An 18,233-nucleotide genomic window follows, 5' to 3' on the forward strand; every position below is an offset into this window, starting at 1 on the left:
ACTCTGCCACTCTCTGGCTGTGTAGCTTCTCTGAGCCTCAGTTTTCTCTTCTGTAAGTTGAGGATGCTAATACCATGTTACTAGGCTAATTTAAGGTTTAGAAATCATATATGAATAGCCTGCTTTATGGATTTTGGACTTATATAGCCAGCCGTCACAATCACATAAACCAATTCTTTGCAATAAATCTCAATATCTATCTCCTACTGGCTCTCCTTCATTGGTTGAACCCTGACTAGTACAACCACCCAGCACAGGGCTAGGCCCCAAAGTAGAAGCTATTTATTATTACCAAATTACTGTCATCAGTTAAATGCATGATATCATATATATCCTGAGCTGAGCCTTTATGCCTGGCTTTGTGCTAAGTTCCAGGGAAACAGCAGGGAGCAAGACAGACAGGTCCCCACCCTCAGGGAACAGTGGCAGCCTGACCGAAATATCAGATTAGATCTGTGCTACAGGAGGACACTGCGTGACTGTGGCTGGAGAGTCCAAGATGGTGATTACTACTCCAGAGACTGGTTCTTTCTGGGCTGGGAGCTGGGTGTCTGAGGCTCTCTCTTAGGCCCAGTGTGGTTGGAAGGTAAGATTGGGAGATAATGGGCTGTCTGTGACTCTGTCACTCAGGTAGACATTGGCTGACCATGACCAGGACCATTACTGAGCATCTGACAGTGGGTACTAAGCAGCCAAGACCTTGACTCCAACTTCAGTAACTATGAGACCAAAGGACCATGGCTGGGGGATGTGTTTCTGGAATGCAATATAAAACGCACACTTTGACAAAAGTTGTTACCCACGGTTCAGGAGCTAAAACGAGAAACTAAAAACAAAAGGTTTTATGGGGCGGAACCTGCAGCCGCGGACCGCTCCTCCCGCGACCAAGAATCTGCCGGGCTGCTTTCTCTGTAGCTCCTGTCCGGCGCCGAAGCGGTAAAACTTCCGGTGCGCTTCCGCGGTGCCTGCGCCGGGGGCGAGACCCGAGCAGGTGAGTGCGGCGTCCTGGCCTGCTTTAGCTTCTCTGCTTTCGTGGCCTGTTTAGCCAGGCCACCCCTCTCCCCAGCCTGGTGTCCCTGAGGGCTCTGAAGTAGGGCGCCTCGCTGGGGTCTGGGGGCCGGTGGCAGGACTCTGGTGTCCCTACAGGCCTTTATTCGCGAGAAACCGGCACCAGAGGTGCCGTCCCCAGTCCCCCCTGGGACACCCGGGGTAACTTCGCTCGTTTCCTAACTTAGAACTTGGAGACCGGAGACCTTGACTGCTCCCGACCTGGTTCTGTCCACGTCTCTCTAACTTTTCTGGTAAGGTCTTTCCCTGAAAGGAGCCTGTTTCTCAACTACAAAATGGATACCACGTTCTTATTAAATAAATGTTTATCAAATGTCTAGTATGTGCGAGAGGAACAAAAAGACAAATCTTGTAGAGGTGACATCCATAAGAGTGCATCACAAGAGACCCGACCTAAGAAGCTTTACTGAGGAGGGAATATTGAGCTGAGGTCAGAAAAATGATTTGACAAAGAGGAGAGGGAAGTTTCCTGGACAGGAGAGCCCCCCGCTTGAGGGTCTGAAAGAGGCCAATGGGACTGGAGCAGAGAGCTTTCATGGGGAGCATGGTATGAAATAAAGCCGGAGGAGTTGCCAGGGGCCAGATCATGCATGCCTGGTAGGTCATGGTTAAGAACTTTGGTTTCCCAAGGGCCACATGGGAAGTCACTCAGGGTAGTAAGTGCGGGTGCTGCCATGCTTAGATTGGCATTTTGAGAAGAGCGCTCCAGCTGTGGATGGAGAAGGAAGGGGCGAGTGCTCTGGGTGAGGGATGTGGTAGCTTGGATTAAGGAGGTGGTGAAGAGAAGTGGATGGATGTGACTTCCTACATTCCAGGGCATCTTCTCTGTTTGTCAGGCCACGTGCCAACTGCTGAAGATATAATGAATAGAATTACAGGCCGATGGAATTAGATTGAAGGAATGTCATTATCCAGGAGGAGCACACAGACACCACAAGGGAATGTGGCTAAATGATGAGCAATTATTCTAAATGTAATAGCTGTGCATTTAGCAAATGTTTATTAAGTACCTTCAGAATTCAGGGTTGGGAATAGGAAGATGCTGATATAAATTAATTAGAACAGTGGCATCCAGACTTTTTTTGACCGTGACCCCACAGTAACAAATACATGTTATGTCACAACCAAGAGTGTGTACCAACACACACGGCTTCAGAAAACAATTATCTTTACCACTCCTAATATACTCTAATTTTTAAATTCTGTTCTTTTCATTAAAAAAAAATTAATGCTGGTTGAGACTCTCTAAATTGTTTCTTAACCTATTACAAATTTTGACTCGAAGTTTGAAAAAAAAAATGCTGATGTAAAGTGAGTTGTTTGTAGTGTTTTTGGGTGAAGACAGTAAAATATGCCCTTAACATTTGTGGAAAAGGGCTGGTCTTCCTTTCTTCAATGTCTCATTTTGTTTTATGTTTGTTTAAAAATACAAAGAGTGAAAAGAACTAAGCAGGCAACTGTTCTTAAGGACTGTTTGTGAAATTTTAGGGTCTTGTTCGTATGTCTGGCTAGATTGGAAGTACCTAAAGGGCAGTGAGTGTCTTACTCTGTGGGTGTTTAATTTAGTGCCCGGTAAAGATTCTGGCACAAGCCCTGGCTGCTGTGGCTCAGTGAATTGAGCGTCAGCCTGCGAGCCAAGTGTCGCCGGTTCGATTCCCGGTCAGGGCACGTGACTCGGTTGCACGTCAGGTCCCCAGTTGGGGGCGTGAGTGAGAGGCAACCACACAGTGATGTTTCTCTCCCTCTCTTTCTCCTTTCCCCTCTCTCTAAAAATAAATAAAACTAATAAATAAATAAATTATTTAAAAAAAAAAAAAAAAGATCCTGGCACGGTGCAGGCATCCGGTGATTATTTGTTGAATCGAATAGGTAGGTGTCTTGGGATTAGAAGGTCATATAATTGCTTGTTCTAAATCAATTTAAATTAAGTTAATGTTGGAACCATTCCTATGAATACCACAGAGGCAGTGTCTGTCTGCCTAACAGAAATTTTACAGTATGTCTCCATGGGTAGTTCAGAGGTAGGTAAAATAAGTGTTCTTAGCCCCTTCTCTTGTAAATACTGATCCTAAGCCAGCCACGCCACCTGAATCCATTCTGGGCAAGTGTTCCAGAGTTGTCGCTGACTGTCGGCCCTTTGGAAAGTTGTTTCACTCCTTGCATTTTAGGTTTTTATGTGTAAAAGGAGAGGTGGAGGTTTGTGGTTATAAAGCTCTCCACTTCCCAAATCTATTGTGAATTTCAGATGCTGAGCACCTGCTTTCCACCTCTGCCCATTTCTGGGCTTTTCCTGAGGCTTATGGGAAACTGGGTGTGTGCTTGATATAACCATCTGTCTCAGTTCTTCTGGGACTCTCTAGCAATAGGTTTTAGGTAGAGTTATAGTTTAGAGTGGACCATTCAGGCTTTCTCTGCTTTCATCCTCCGTCATGAGAGAGAGATCTGAGAGCATATCCTGAGTGGACAGTGGGAAGAACATTGGCCTGGAGGGCAGGGTACTAATTTGTGTGACTTTGTATGTCCTTGTGTGACTTCGAACATGTCATTTCTCTTTGATGTCTTTCCAGCTGTGAAGTGAGTGTTCTTGCTCATTAAAATAAAACAGAAATATTCTCTTCTTTCTGAATTTCATTTCTCATCTGGATGCAGGGTTGTGGTAAGGATTAAGGAGATAATTATATCGGGTCTGATTGAATATCTGGTATGTAGAGAGTGCTCACCAAATGAAGCATTCTTTCCCAAGTTCTGGTGAACTCTGGTTCCTTTCTTTTTCAGGTTTTCTGAAAGATAAGAGAGTTCTCCTTTTGGTCACCCACCACTGGTCCCATGGCTGCCATGCAGATGGATCCTGAGCTTGCCAAGAGCCTCTTCTTTGAAGGGGCCACTGTGGTCATCCTGAATATGCCCAAGGGAACAGAGTTTGGCATTGACTACAATTCTTGGGAGGTGGGGCCCAAGTTCCGGGGTGTGAAGATGATTCCACCAGGCATCCACTTCCTCCACTACAGCTCTGTGAACAAGGCTGATCCCAGGGATGTGGGCCCCCGTACGGGCTTCTTCCTTAGTCTGCAGCAGCGGGGGCTGATGCTCCTGCGCTGGAACTCTGTTCTGGAAGAGGTGGACCTTTCCCCAGCCCCAGAGGCTGAGGTGGAGGCCATGAGGGCCAACCTCCAGGAGATGGACCAGTTCCTGGGGCCTTACCCATATGCTACGCTCAAGAAGTGGATCTCACTCACCAACTTCATCAGCGAGGCCACAATGGAGAGGCTGCAGCCTGAGAGCCGGCAGATCTGTGCCTTCTCAGAGGTGCTGCCTGTGCTCTCCCTGAAGCACACCAAGGACAGGGTGGAGCAGAATCTGCCCCGCTGCGGCACTGAGTGCAAAAGCTACCAGGAAGGCCTGGCCCGGCTGCCTGAGATGAAGCCCAAAGCCGGGACAGAGATCCGCTTCTCAGAGCTACCCACACAGATGTTCCCGGCAGGTGCCACCCCAGCAGAGATAACCAGGCACAGCATGGACCTGAGCTACGCACTGGAGACTGTGCTCAACAAGCAGTTCGCTAGCAGCCCCCAGGATGTGCTCGGTAAGGAGGACCAAGGCTCTTTGGGAGTAGGCCAAGGGAGGGGAATTAGATTAGGGGGTACATCTTGAGTTATCTAGTAAAGTGGTTCCTAAACCTGGCTAAGAGGCAGTCGTGCCCAGTACACTCATTAAAGATACAGATGTCTGGGCCTTCACCAGGGAGATTGATTCAAGGGATCTGGAGTAGGGACCCAGCAATTTATCTGACTATTTATGTAATAAACAGGAACCCTCGGTGAACCAGATGTAGACAGTCCTGTGTTTGGAACCACTGACATGGCCCAGCCCCTCATTTTACGGATTGAGGTTCACAGAGGGAAAGGATTTGGCTGACTTAAGTGGGCAAAGTGAGACCAGAGCCCAGGGCTCCTGGTTCCCGGGCCTCCTATTCCCTCCTCAATTTGCTCCTGACCCTCTCAAGGTGTTGGGCTCTCTACTGGCTTAGACCAGGACAGTGTCTTTTTAAAATATTACTATAGTTTTTATTTTCCCTATTATTACGGAAAATATTCATCATAGAAAAAATAAAATAAAATTTACTCTAGAAGTAACCATTTTTTACATTTTGGTGTATTTACTTTCCATCTTTTACATATTTATATAGATATAGATATTTTATTTCAGTCTTTTCTCTATATTCTGTGGGTTTCCTTTTAGTCTTTTTTAAACTCAATTACATGTTTGTGTATATGTGATTTTTTACAAACACCTAATTACAGTATATTATTTTGTGATTTATTTTAATAAAAACTTTTTAATGTGTCACCAAAACAGTCACTCCTCCTTAGTGGCTGCTTAAGTTCCATAGTTACTGAGCCAGCCCATTGCTAATGGACCTTTAGGATGTTCCTATTTTCCCTCTTATAAGTGCTGTCTACTGAACATTTTTGTGTGTATTTATGCATATGTTTAGGGTTGAAATTGTTGGATCAGAGCATGTATGTTGCCAGGAGAAAGTCGTGCATCCTTACCAGCTGTTGGCCTGTCACCTTTGACATGGCAGTTTAGCAAAGGCCTCTTTCAGCTGGATGGTCAGAGAATGACATCTTATTTCAATTTACAGTTGACCCTGAAAAAGAGGTTTGAACTGAGTGGTTCCACTTATTTAGAGATGTTTTTCAATAAGTATCTGTACTCTTTTTAATCCCCAGTTGGGAGTCCCCAGATGCAAAGAGCCTACTGTGTGCATGAATTTTGGTATGGAGCGGGAGTCCTGACACTAATCCTCTGTGGATATTGAGGGACAACAAAGTTTGGGGGGAGTGAAAAATTACATACAGATTTTTGACTACACAGGGTATCAGCTCCCCAACTGCCTGCATTGTTTAAGGGTCAGCTGTATTTTCTTCAGTTACTAGTGACAGCAAACATCCACCACATTTTTAACAGTTATTTATGTATTTTTACATGTTGTCTAGGTGTTTGCATATTTTTCTATTGAAAGATCAGTGAGAAATTTGAATATAGAGCCTTTTAAATCATTGGCTCAGCTGATAAAAAGGGACATTTTAATGACTACATCTTTAATGCATTACATGCTATTTTCATTTAATAAGAAACAATTGAAATTCTGACTTACAAATGAATAGAAATCCTGTTTTCTACCTCTGAAACATTTCAGTTCTTCAGAGTAATCTGAAGTAATCTGAGTATCTCTTGCAGGGATAACTTTTTATATTCATGACAGCTCTTTGAAATTATTTCTGATCTCAAAATATAATTTTAGATTGGGCCAGAAATGCATGAATTTAAATAAATTCCCTGAATTCAGAGACTAAGCTTATATTTTCCCAAACTAACCAGGAAAAACCAACTGAAAAAGCACATCATTAACCTCTACCATACAAAGAAAATTTGACTACAGATTTTGAAAATATTGATCAAATGTCCTACCAGGAGCTATCTAGTCACACAAACCAAACTTAGTTCTAAAAGTCTAGAGACAGGGAACTAGTTTTTCCAGGTCTCTAGAGGTGACAGATCAAACACCTACATTTAAAGAGAAACTTGGTGTTGAGGGCACCTGTTGTTTTTACAGCTAATATGTAGGTCCACAGAAGCCCTCGTTAAATTTGAAGCCAGACAGAACCTCTCTGATCAGCAAAAGTATTTCTTGGTAACCAGAGACCCAGTTGCTTACCCATGGACAACGGCATCTGGATCATCAGGTCTCTTTGTTTGAGACAGGCATCCAGTGGAAATGTGGGAATAATAACTAATATTTCTTGAGTGCTCTTTTGGCCATGCATTATTTTAAATACTTACATGTATTATATTGATTCATTTAATCTTCACTAAACCTTTAAATAAGGAAATTGAAGCATAAACATATTAAGTAACTTGCCCAGGATCACACAGCTGCTAAGTGGTGGAGCTGAGATTTGAACCCAGGCAGTTTGGCTCCAGAGCCCATGCTCTTTGCCACCAACCTGCTCATAGAGATTAAATCACAGAGCCCCATGATTAAACAAACAAAAATCATCTGGCTGGCAGGCTAACCCTAGAACAAGTACTCACAAACGTTCCTGTTCTGGGAGGCTCTAGAATTGTTCCCACCTAATAGGAAATCTGTTTTATCTTTTCATTGTTCACATCCCCAAGTATTAGATGTGAGACCTTGGGCGAGTCCCTTGACCTCATCAGTACGATGAGGCAAATACCACCTTCCCCTGACCACCATGTGGAGTTGGGCTGAGGATTTCCCTGAATCTGAAGCAGATCATTTGTATCAGAATTACAGCTACAAATACTGAGGCCCCATCATCTATCCTCAGCCAGGATTTATGGGGGTGAGGCTTGGGTAGTTTTTTTTTTTTTTTTAGCAAGCTCTCCAAGTAATTCTGATAGGCAGCCAGGTTTGGGATCCACTTGGCATAATATCCATGGGCACATTTTGTAAACTTTAGATGCCAGGCAAATACTAGGTGTACCTCTTATCTTGCAATCTGATTTTACAGAAATTCAAACTTATAGCAGTTATTGAGCATCTGCTTGGTGCCAGCCCCCATGCTAGGCTCTGCAGGAGTGACAAGGAGAAAAGGCCACCCCTTGCTGAGGTCCAGTGGAATTGACAGCCTTACAGAGTCAGCTGGTGCTCTTCTCCCTCAGGAACATTTCTCCTCTCTGTACCTTTCAGGTGAACTTCAGTTTGCCTTTGTATGCTTCCTTCTGGGGAATGTGTATGAGGCATTTGAACACTGGAAGCAGCTCTTGAACCTCCTGTGCCGGGCAGAGGAAGCCATGGTGAAGCACCATACCCTCTACATCAACCTCATCTCCATCCTGTACCACCAGCTGGGCGAGATCCCCGCAGACTTCTTTGTGGACATTGTCTCCCAGAACAACTTCCTCACCAGCACCTTACAGGTGAGCAGTCTTTTATACCCTCAGAAGGGTTACCTTTTTGTTTCTTGCTATTTTTTTATGACTCAAAGTTTTCTTCATTTTAGTTTTCTAACCTTGGGCTCTTTCCTGGTTCTCTCTCTCCTACTTGATTGTAATCTCCTTGATGCCAGAGACCCTCTGTCTGTACCACCCTCTCCCTAATCGCCCCCGGAGTGCCTAGCACAGGGCTACTTGGAATTTGAATCACCTCCACCCCTTTGAGTTACTCAGCTCAAAACATTTTTTTTTTTTTCCTCCCTGGAGCAATAGCTACAACCCAGTAGGGCAGAGTTTGGAAGCTTGTTACTCCCAGGGAAACATCTGCAGCTCCTTAGATCTCATTTAAGCATTAAAGTAACTTTGATTTCCTGTTCAAACAAAATGTGCCAGTTTCTGCAGAGATTCTCTGACAGAAAAAATGAAATTTGCTTTTAACTTGGCAATTAAATTTTCATTATGAGTGGTAATTAGGGAAGAAGCTTCAGACAATTTACAGTCTTCATCCTGTTCTATTTCCTCCCTTTGCAAACAGATTAGCTTCCTTTATGTTCCTGGGACAGCCTCTGTCACTCACGTTTTGTAACTTTCTCGAGCATAGAAGAGGCAGAACCCTCAAGATGTCAGTTTCCATATTTTCTGTTCCATGAACTGCTTTCTTCTCCCTGTGTGTGAGACCCCCATGAGGCCTGCTCCTTACAAAGTGGCTATTCACTGACCTCCCACTCCCACCAGGGGTGAGGGACAGAACGAACATTCACTAGGTGCTTGTTGAGTATCAGGCACCATGTTTATCATGTTACATGCGTTTCCTCATTTAATCTCTGGAGTGCTGTAAGACAGGGAGGCTTATTCCATTTTACAAATGAGAACACTGAGACTCAGAAAGGTGAAGTCATTTATGTGAGTTCACACAGCTGGTAAGTGGCAGTCAGGATTTATACCCAGGCCCGAATCTTGGTTTAGGGTCTGCACTTACGCTCTTATATACTGAATGCAAGGTATTGTAGGTCCCCCAAAAGGATTCTTGATTGATTGGAGTGGAGACACCATCATGACTGCTTCTCAGCTACAGAACACTTCTAAAAACATACTGTTGGAAAAGTCTGCGAGCAGGCAGCTAACTTAAAACTGGCAGCTGGAGGACTTGTGCAGACCATGGGGATGAGTCAGTCAAGCTGATGGCTTGAGCCTGGTGTATTCCATTTCAGAAGAGTTATAAAACTGCCCTATTATTGGTTCCTAATATAACAGAGAAATTAAATCCTTTTATCCTTCCTCTGCAGGGAAAATCCTCACCAGAGTGGCTGGGTTGTGGCCTGCAGAGGAGTAGGAGGCAGCAGCCTGCCAACTCGCCTCTGGCAGTGGCTGCACCCACCGGTACATGTGCGACCCTCATGATATGCATTAATGCTGTCACATAACATAGGAGGGCCACACTGTGTTGCTGGCTGTTCTGACCATTGTCAGCACAGGCAACAGCTGAGCTCTTAATTGCTGTGGCTTTGCTGCCAGCAATGATTTACAAAGCAGGAAGTGCCCAGCTGGATTGCTAGATGCCCAGGTGGGGTGTGCAAAGCTGATGGGTGGAAGAATTCTGTCTTTGGACTTCTCACCAAGAAAATTTGATGTTATTTGGAAAAACCCAAGACATGTTTGTGAGCATTCTTTCTGAAAGTATTGAGGATTAGACAGGGTTCCTACTCTCAAGGGACTTGTTAATTGATTTAGCAGATATTTCCTGAGCACCTGCTGTATACAAGGCCTTGTTGTATGACTGGAAGTGTAGCTGTGAGCAAGACAGAAAGAGTCCCTGACTTTCAGCTTATATTTCAGTGGGAAAGTAAATAAACGAATTAACCACATAACGCCAGAAAGTGATAAATGTTTTAGAAGGCAGCCCTGCCCTGGTGCCATTTCCTAACCCAGGTCTTTTGGTCTCATCTCGGCTGGATCAGAGTTTGTCAGCTTCCATGCCTGCTCTTGTCAGTCCATCCGTCCCCCACTCTGCCACCTGAGTCACAGTTCTAAAGTGCACGTCTGATCCTATTTCTCTGCAGTTCTTCATTGCATAGAGGGTTCAAAGCTCAAACATGGATTCCAAAGCCCTTTCTTTTCTGGCTTGTAACCTGTTCTCTAGCTTCTTCCTCTCCCTGTTTCCCTTCATCAACTCGAGTGACAGTGGTCTCCTTGCAAGTTCCCAGACATGCTGTGCTGTTTCATGCCTTTTAAAAAAAAAAATTGCGGTTAAGAAAAAAAAAACAAAACATAAGATGAGGTCTACTCTCTTAACAAATTTTTAAATGTACAGTACAGTATTGTTAACTGTAAGCACAGCAGATCTCTAGAACTTTTCATCTGGCATGACCCATGAAAACATGGGTGTAAAATTTCATGCCTTCTTAACTGAACCTGACTTTCCTTCTGCCTGGTGTGTACTTGTTTATCCTAAGAGATGCCCTCAGAGCATCCCACTCTGGGAAGCCACACCACATCTCTCTCCTTTCCATACTAGTAGCCTACTTCGTACTTGCCACTGCTGTACTGCACCGGCTGTGCGTGCTGAAATGTGTGCGCTGTCTGCCTGACTGCTCCACTGGACCATGACCCTTCAGCCAAATCCTATTTTTGTCCACCTGGTTATTTTGAACACCCAGTCAAGGCCTAGCACTTATTCACTTGTGTTATTGGTGTTTTTAGATGAATAGAGTGTATAAATTCCTGTGGCCGTGTAAATAGATGACCCTGATGTGATAGGTGTAAACAGTGGAGTCTGGTCAAAGGGCATTAGGAGCACAAGGAGAGATCGCTTGATTCAGACGGGGGTTGAGATTTGAGGGGACAGAGGATCAGGAATGACTTTTTGTAGGAGGAGGGGTGGCATTTTACCATGACCTTGAAGGATGACTAAGGCTTCAACTGGCACAATATAGAGAAGGATATTACAAAACAATTTTTAATGGAGAGTTGCGTGGAGGCCATCTTGGCAGTAAGAATCCAGTCCCCCCACACAGAGGCACTCACTCACTCGGGGCTTTATGACTGAATGAATCAGCCCATAAAAGCCTTCCTCAGCCAGCCGCCTGCCCTCCCCCCAGGTAGTCAAGTGAGTGGAACTGGCTTTCTTACTTAGGAGTTTAAATGGCTACTACCCATGGAGAGGGCCTGGTGTTTGCATGTGTAAGCGCTTAAAGGCAGCCGCATTAACTTGTATAAAATCAGCCACCTAATGGCCTCAGCCATTAGTGGTCTTTTGAATAGATGCCACTGGTTTTTACAAATCCCGTGGATTTAGCTTGAATAAAAATTATTCATTTTATAAAAATAGATAGTTTTTCTTTTATTTAAAGCTACTTGAGTCACCATAATTTGTTTAAAACCAATGAAAGGATAATCTGAATTTAATAGTATGTTAGAAAGTGAGTTATATACAAAATAAAAATTCTTCCTGCTGATTGCATAGCATTTAGGCATGTGGTCACATAGCCTGTTTTTTAAAAATACTTTTAGTCACAATGGGCCATAATGGTTTCTAGCTTCATTTCTTGTGAGCATTCTAAATGCCAGTGTCTACCGTTAACTCCGGAGGGAAAACATTGGCTCTGACAGTGATGTCTGTGGTATTTTTATTGTCATACAGCTATGATAAAGTTTGCCTACGTGCTCCTCTGCCTTCTGCAATCAGCCGTCTACTACTTTTGTACACTTACTGTACATTATCTCATTTAGCCCTCAAAACAATGCTCAAAATTAAGGCTATAATCCCATTTTACACCTGAGGATACAGGATCAGAAAGGTCACATAATTTTGCCCAAGATCACCAGAGCCAGTAGATGGCAAGGCTGAGCTTTGGTCCTAAAGGCTGTGGTGGACTCTCATATATTACAGCCCCGGATGAAACATCCCAAATTCCCTAAACTGATCTCAGAGTTATTCCTACTGCTTTTCACTTTCCTGGCAATCATTGTGAAGTGATAGTCTTGCTTTTAACACCACTTTCTTCTTCTGCAAGTAGAAATAAAGTGTTCTACCTCTGGCTGGTTTTATTCTAAGTTGAGTAGTCATTTGGGAATTGAAAAAATTAGGAAATTTCATCTTTTTTGTCTAGCCAAAAAGTAGGATAAGATAGTGACTCAGCTACCTACCTTGATATTTTAAATTGCTCAAGGTGACCTGACTGTACTCCATTTAACTTGGGCTTAAAAGAAAGCTTTTACATTTCTGACTGAAGTAATTTATACTTTTAGAATACACAGGCTTAATGATAAAAGGAACCATACCTTTTGTATTTAAAGAAAATACCCAATGGCTGTGCTTTTAGTTTTAAATAAATGCAGTTGTTTATGAACTGTTATTATCCTATTTCAAAGTATTTTTTAAATATCCAGGATTAATCTTCCTATATTAAGATAATTCCATTCTCAGTGATGCTAAAAAGTATTTACTTGATTGCACTTTGATAAACAAAATAACCAGATCATTACAAAGTTTCCTAAAGGTATTAAATTAATCTAAAAATTAGAGAATCAAAGTAAATTAGTGCTTGCAAACTAGATATTGTTTAAATACCTTTTCTGAATTATTTTAAAAATATGAAGTTTGTAAACTATAGGAACAAAAATTAAAACAGATCAATGAATGTCAGTAGAGAGGGATAAGGGGAGGGTTTGACCACTAAGGGACAGCACAGTGTTACAGTGATGGAACTATTCGGTGTCCTGATGGGGCTGGTATATGGCCCTTCAGACTCACAGAACTGGATTACAAAAGAAAAACTCCAAAGCATATATCTATCTTGATTATATCATATAGTAGTTGGATGGGTGTATACATTTGTCAAAACAAATTGAACACTTAAAAGGGGTGAATCTGATTGTAGATAAACTATATTGCAATAAAGTAGATTTTTTTAAGTAAGTTTTTTTTAAAAAGTCAATCTGGGTTGTACCCTTGATCCTGGCAGCCTGCAGATGGGACAGTTCCAGAAGCACCTGGTCTCCAAGCCCCTTGTCTCCCCACAGGGCAATGCTAAAAAGACGAAGGATGTATTATGTCTGTATCAGCACAAGAAGAAGGTCTTGGTATGGAAAAAGGATTGAGACTTCTCTTCTTGGACTGGATCTTGCTCAACATTTATCACTGTTCTCATCTGTACAGTGGGAATAGTAATCTCCTGTCCTCCTGTCTCCTAGGTTTGTAGTAAAGATTAGAGTGACAAATTCTCTAAGAAGGACAAAGCACTTTTCAAACTAGAAGCCTTATTTTTCAGGCTGAAGGCCTCTATTTACCTGCTTCTGGTTGATTTTACTACCAGGCAGAGATTGAGAGATGGGTGGGAAGGATGAGTGATGAGTATGGGCCCAGCCTGTTCCAACCGCTCACTGTTCGCCATTGTCAAGTGCAGGGCAGTCCCTCCATCTCATTATCCTTTTGGTGAATAGCCTACAGGCCCTAACTCTATGCCAGGTGATAGGCTATGTGGGACTCATTTCCTTCTCTTAAGGAGCACAGGTCACTGTGATGCCAGCAGTGTGAGAAATGCTGGAATGGAAGCTCAGGCACAATGCTAGGAGAACAGGAGTTGGAGCGGTTCATTTCATCTTGAGCTTTTATAAGAGGCATGTCTCGCGGAAGTGGCAATAAGCTGGTGGCATGCAGGGGTCTGGTAAATAAGCCACCTCCTCCCCAGGATAAATCTCTTATTCTGTCTAGCACCATCATGTAATTATTGAGCAATTATTTTGTGCCAGGTACTGTACAAAAGTGAACCAAAAATGGATTTTTATAGATGTTTGTTAAACATCTAAGGATCCTTTTTATATGTCAGACTCTGCCAGGAGTGGAATGCAGGTGTGAAAAAGAGTCAGTGCTTTGGAGTTGCTCTTTATTTCTTGGGAGAGCTCAACTGTAAGTGGACTGCTACCTAATCAAGATTGAGGCTATGATTGAGGTAATCCTGGGCGCTGGGGGAGCATAGAGGAGTACCTGTTCCATTTCCTTGGTCTGAGAAGACATCCTAAAGGAGGTGATGTCTGAGCTGAACCTGAGTTACTAGTAGAAATCAGCGAGGTGAAGGAGGCTATTAGGAGTAGAAGAAAAACATGTGTGTTTGGGCTGCTGTTCAGTGTGGTTGGAGAGAAGGGCTGTGTTGAGACGACTATAATGTACAAAGTAAAGAAGGGAACAGGAAGAGGCTTTTGAGAATTCAGCTAGCAGGTTCCCCACGACCTCTGGGGCGAGACTCATGGGTGTGCAGGGCCTCCGGAGCTACTGTGGTTTGAAACAAGGCTTCTCTGCTTCCCATACCAGGCCCCTCTCCAGAATTCAGCTGGGCTCCATAGTCAGCCTCCACGGCAAGCTCCATTAGCTGCCTACAGACAGGCCGCCAGCTTCCCCGCTGCCCTCTCGCCACCAAGCTCACACAGCCCCTCTAATTAGTTATTGATTTGGTACTTTGTTGTGGCTATGCTTCCCTGCTCCTCTATTTAGTCAATTCCCAAGTTAATGAAACCAAATTCTGTAAAACCCCCTTGTGCTTCCACCCCTCCTTCCCACATTACCCTGTCCCTGCTGCCACTCCAACAAAATGGCTTCAAACAAAGGCCACTGAAAATGAGCCTTGCTCCTCCTGCACATAGAAGGATAGTGGAGAAGCAGGTGGAAGGGGTGTTGTCCAAGGAATCAGCTGCAGAGTACCCCTCTCACCTTTGTCGGGTCAAGGCCCCTGGAGCCCAGACCCCTTCCACAGTGGCCTGCGGGCCAGCTGTGGCACGAGGATAATGTGGATCAGAGATCTTCATTCTCACGCTCCTATGTCCGTGGGGTGGTCCTGGGGGAAGCTGATGGTAGTCTGGGAAAAACGACTACCTTTCTGCATAGCTTTGATCCAGTCATTTAATTCCTCTCAGCCTCTGTTTCTAAAAAAATAGGCATTCTAATGTGTCTTCCCAGGGTGTTTTGAGGATCCATTGGGATACTCTGTGAAACTTCTTTGAAAACAGTAAAACAGTATGTGGAGTAATGGGTTCGCTGTTATTCTTAGAAGGGGTTGGGATCTAGGACAATCTGGAATGGAGTTTCAGATGTAGAGAAAATTGCCATTCTGTCACCTGCCCATGTTTATATTGGATGAAACTGAATTAAAAAGAACATCAAAACGGGATTAGGGGATTACTATCTGGAATAGTTAAAGAATTCCAATAACTCAACAGGGACAACAGAAACACCAACCTGATTAAAATGGGCAAAGGGCTTGAATAGACATTCCTCCAAAAAGTATGTACAAGTGGCCAAATAAATACATAAATACATGTTCAGCATCACTAATCATTGGGGAAATGCAAATCAAAACCACAATGAGATGCCACTTCACACCCATTAGGATGGCTATTGTGCCAAAAAACTGAAAATAGCAGATGTTGGCAAGGATGTGGAGATATTGCAACCCTTGCTCATTGCTGATGGGAATGTAAAATGGCACCGCCACAGTAAAAGACAGTATAGTGATCCCTCAAAGCATTAAACAGAATTTTCTTACAATCCAGGAACTTCACTTCTGGTTATACACCCAAAAGAATTGAAAGCAGGGACTTTAAGAGATACTCTTACACCCATGTTCATAGCAGTATTACAAAGGTACAAACAACCCAGACAGCCATTGACAGATGAATGGGAAGCAATGTGCCATTGATATACAATGAAATATCATTCAGCCTCAGGAAGCAGGAAATTCTGACACAGGCGTCAACATGAATGAACCTAGAGGACGTTGTGGTAAGTGAAAGAAACCAGTCACAAAAGCATAACTACTTTATAATTCCACTCATATGAGGTATCTAGAGTATTCAGATTCCTAGAGACAGAAAGTGGAATGGTGGCTGCCAGGGGCAGGGGGAAGGGGAAATGGGAAGTTACTTAATGGGTTCAGAGTTTCATTTTGGAGAGATGGAATGTTGTGATGGTTGCATAACAATGAATATGTTTAATGCCACTGAACTGTACACTTAAAAATCGTTAAAATTGTAAGTATGTATATTTAACACAGTTTTTTATTGATAATGTAAAATATTGGTTAAAAGGGTATATTCATGTTATGTGTACATTATCACAATTTCAGAAAAAGAACACCAAAGACAGCTTTTATGAGGAATAGAGATCTCATGGCAGCCTGTGGCCCATTTTGTTTAGAGCAGCAATTCAGCCTCATTGGCCTAGGGCCTGTGCCTGTATGGGATCCAGGGGCTTATAAGCCCCCCAGGCCCTTTTAGTACTAGCTGGTGTAACTACTACCTTTTCCTCTGAGTTACTGCCCAGGTGCCCAGTAGGTCTCCTCAGGGGGCAGGGCCAGACTGATGGCCCCACTGGCCTATCTCTCAGTGGGGCATCTCTGCCCAGATAGTAATTTTCCATTCCAGTCCTGCCCCAGCTACTCAGCTGGGTTTGGACCTTCTTTCTTGGTTTGGGGGAGCACAGCAGGTGTCCTGGGCCTGTGCCACCAGCAGCTGATCTACCCGCCCCAGAGAGCTGAACACCATGAGGAAATTTCCACAGCTTTCTCGGCTCCCTCTGTGTTCTCATGAGTGACTTATGCTCTGTTCTCTGTAGGTTTTCTTTTCCTCTGCCTGCAGCATTGCCGTGGATGCCACCCTGAGGCAGAAAGCTGAAAAGTTCCAAGCTCACTTGACCAAGAAGTTTCGGTGGGACTTCGAAGCGGAGCCCGAGGACTGCGCCCCGGTGGTGGTGGAGCTCCCCAAGGGTGTGGAGACTGGCTAACTGGGGATGCTCTCAGCCAGGGAAGGCTCCTTCCCACCCTGCTGCAGTCCTGACCTTTTCACTCACCCCTTTTACTGGGACCTGCTGGAGCAGCGGCCCCACCAGGTTCTGCACAGATGGAGCCAGAATTCCCTCCTTCACCAGTAAATAAGTTCCTTCAGTGCCAAAGAGGCTGTACCATCCTGAAGGCCCCCTGTGGGTTCCCCATCAGTCTGGCCCTGGTGCTAACCTTACTGAACTCCAGATAGACTCGCACAGAAGCTCTTAGGAGAGACCTGCCTCAGCAACAACCTACTTCCTTCTGAATGAGAAGAAATTGAGCAAAAAGCCCAAGAGAACTAATTGCTCATTCCACAGAATGGTTAGAAAACAAGAAACCCTGGACTACCAAGGAGTCTGAGATGTCAGTTGGTGACTTTTAAGTTGAACAGAGGGCAGTAGGGAGATGAGCCAGAATTTTTGTCTGCCTCGTTGAATGGGAATACATCACAGAAAACATGGGCATGTGACCACTCAGGAGCCGCAAACTGGGGAGGACGTGACACAGAAGACAGTTGGGTTGTATCTGACAAGTCAGCAGCTTTTACTTTCTCCATCTCAGTTCCTTTCTCCCACCCAGAAGTCCCAGTGGGTAATCTTCCCAAGGTGGTTGTGGCCCCTGACCTCAGGGGCCTTGCTGGTGCCACACCTCTCCCATCAGTTCTATTCTGAGATCTCAGACCCAGAAGAGGGACTTGGTGACCCTCCTGAATGGCCCCATTCCTCATCAGAGCCGCCATGACTGTTTCTGATGACCTTCAACAACAAAGAGAAAGGTTCTTCCTCTGGACAGGCTTCTTTGGCCCTGTTGGAGTTCTGTGCCTTTATTCAGAGCTCTAGAGATGGCCAATCAGCCTGAATCTCTCCAGTCCTGCTGTGGAGCTGTCAGCCGCAAGAGTAATGACACATGGGTTTCCTGGGAGTCCTGAGTGCATGCCCATCACGCACACAGGCCCCTCCATCCTGACCTCAAGACGTTGTATTATGATCAGAGTCCCGTGCTGTTCTTTCCCAAGGCTGCAGCTCACACCGCGTTTCTAAATGAGAGTTCCTACTGGTTAAGACGTTTGGTTCCACTTGTTTCCTTGGAGATGTTTTTCCAAGAGTGTAATGTACATTAAAGTCTTTGAGTTGAGACTAAATCCCCTTGTGTGAGTCTCTGTTGCAGTTAATCTGCCCAGTTCCCAGAGCAGCCAGGCCACTGTCCATAGACATCTCTTCCCTACTGAACACCAGGACACACTTGCCCAACCTCTGCAGTTTCTGGGGGAGGCAAGCAGCGAGCATTGCCTCCTGCTACCAGTGGGGTTTGTAAGACAGGCACACCAGACAGGTGGAGGCCCTGTATGTGTGTCATAACCACCAGTTTCATCTGCTTGAGTTTGCTCCT

At 44.3% G+C, this 18,233-nt stretch overlaps 1 protein-coding gene across 2 annotated transcripts; it reads left to right on the plus strand.

Moving 5' to 3' along the window:
• Window positions 1-929: 929 nt before the first annotated feature.
• On the plus strand, window positions 930-17,985 carry AAR2 (AAR2 splicing factor). 2 transcript variants are annotated; one of them, XM_090285278.1, is made up of 4 exons: window positions 930-991; window positions 3,844-4,651; window positions 7,787-8,016; window positions 16,637-17,985. In XM_090285278.1, exons 2-4 carry the CDS (start codon window positions 3,895-3,897, stop codon window positions 16,802-16,804), a joined length of 1,155 nt encoding a protein of 384 aa, XP_090141404.1. In that variant the 5' UTR covers window positions 930-991; window positions 3,844-3,894; the 3' UTR covers window positions 16,805-17,985. The 2 variants fall into 2 exon arrangements, with proteins under 2 accessions (XP_090141404.1, XP_090141405.1); XM_090285279.1 differs by lacking the exon at window positions 930-991 and adding an exon at window positions 1,016-1,301.
• Window positions 17,986-18,233: the final 248 nt, after the last annotated feature.

This window comes from Furipterus horrens, unplaced genomic scaffold (assembly GCF_987537825.1).
Source record: "Furipterus horrens unplaced genomic scaffold, mFurHor1.1.pri manual_scaffold_8, whole genome shotgun sequence".
NCBI lineage: Eukaryota > Metazoa > Chordata > Mammalia > Chiroptera > Furipteridae > Furipterus > Furipterus horrens.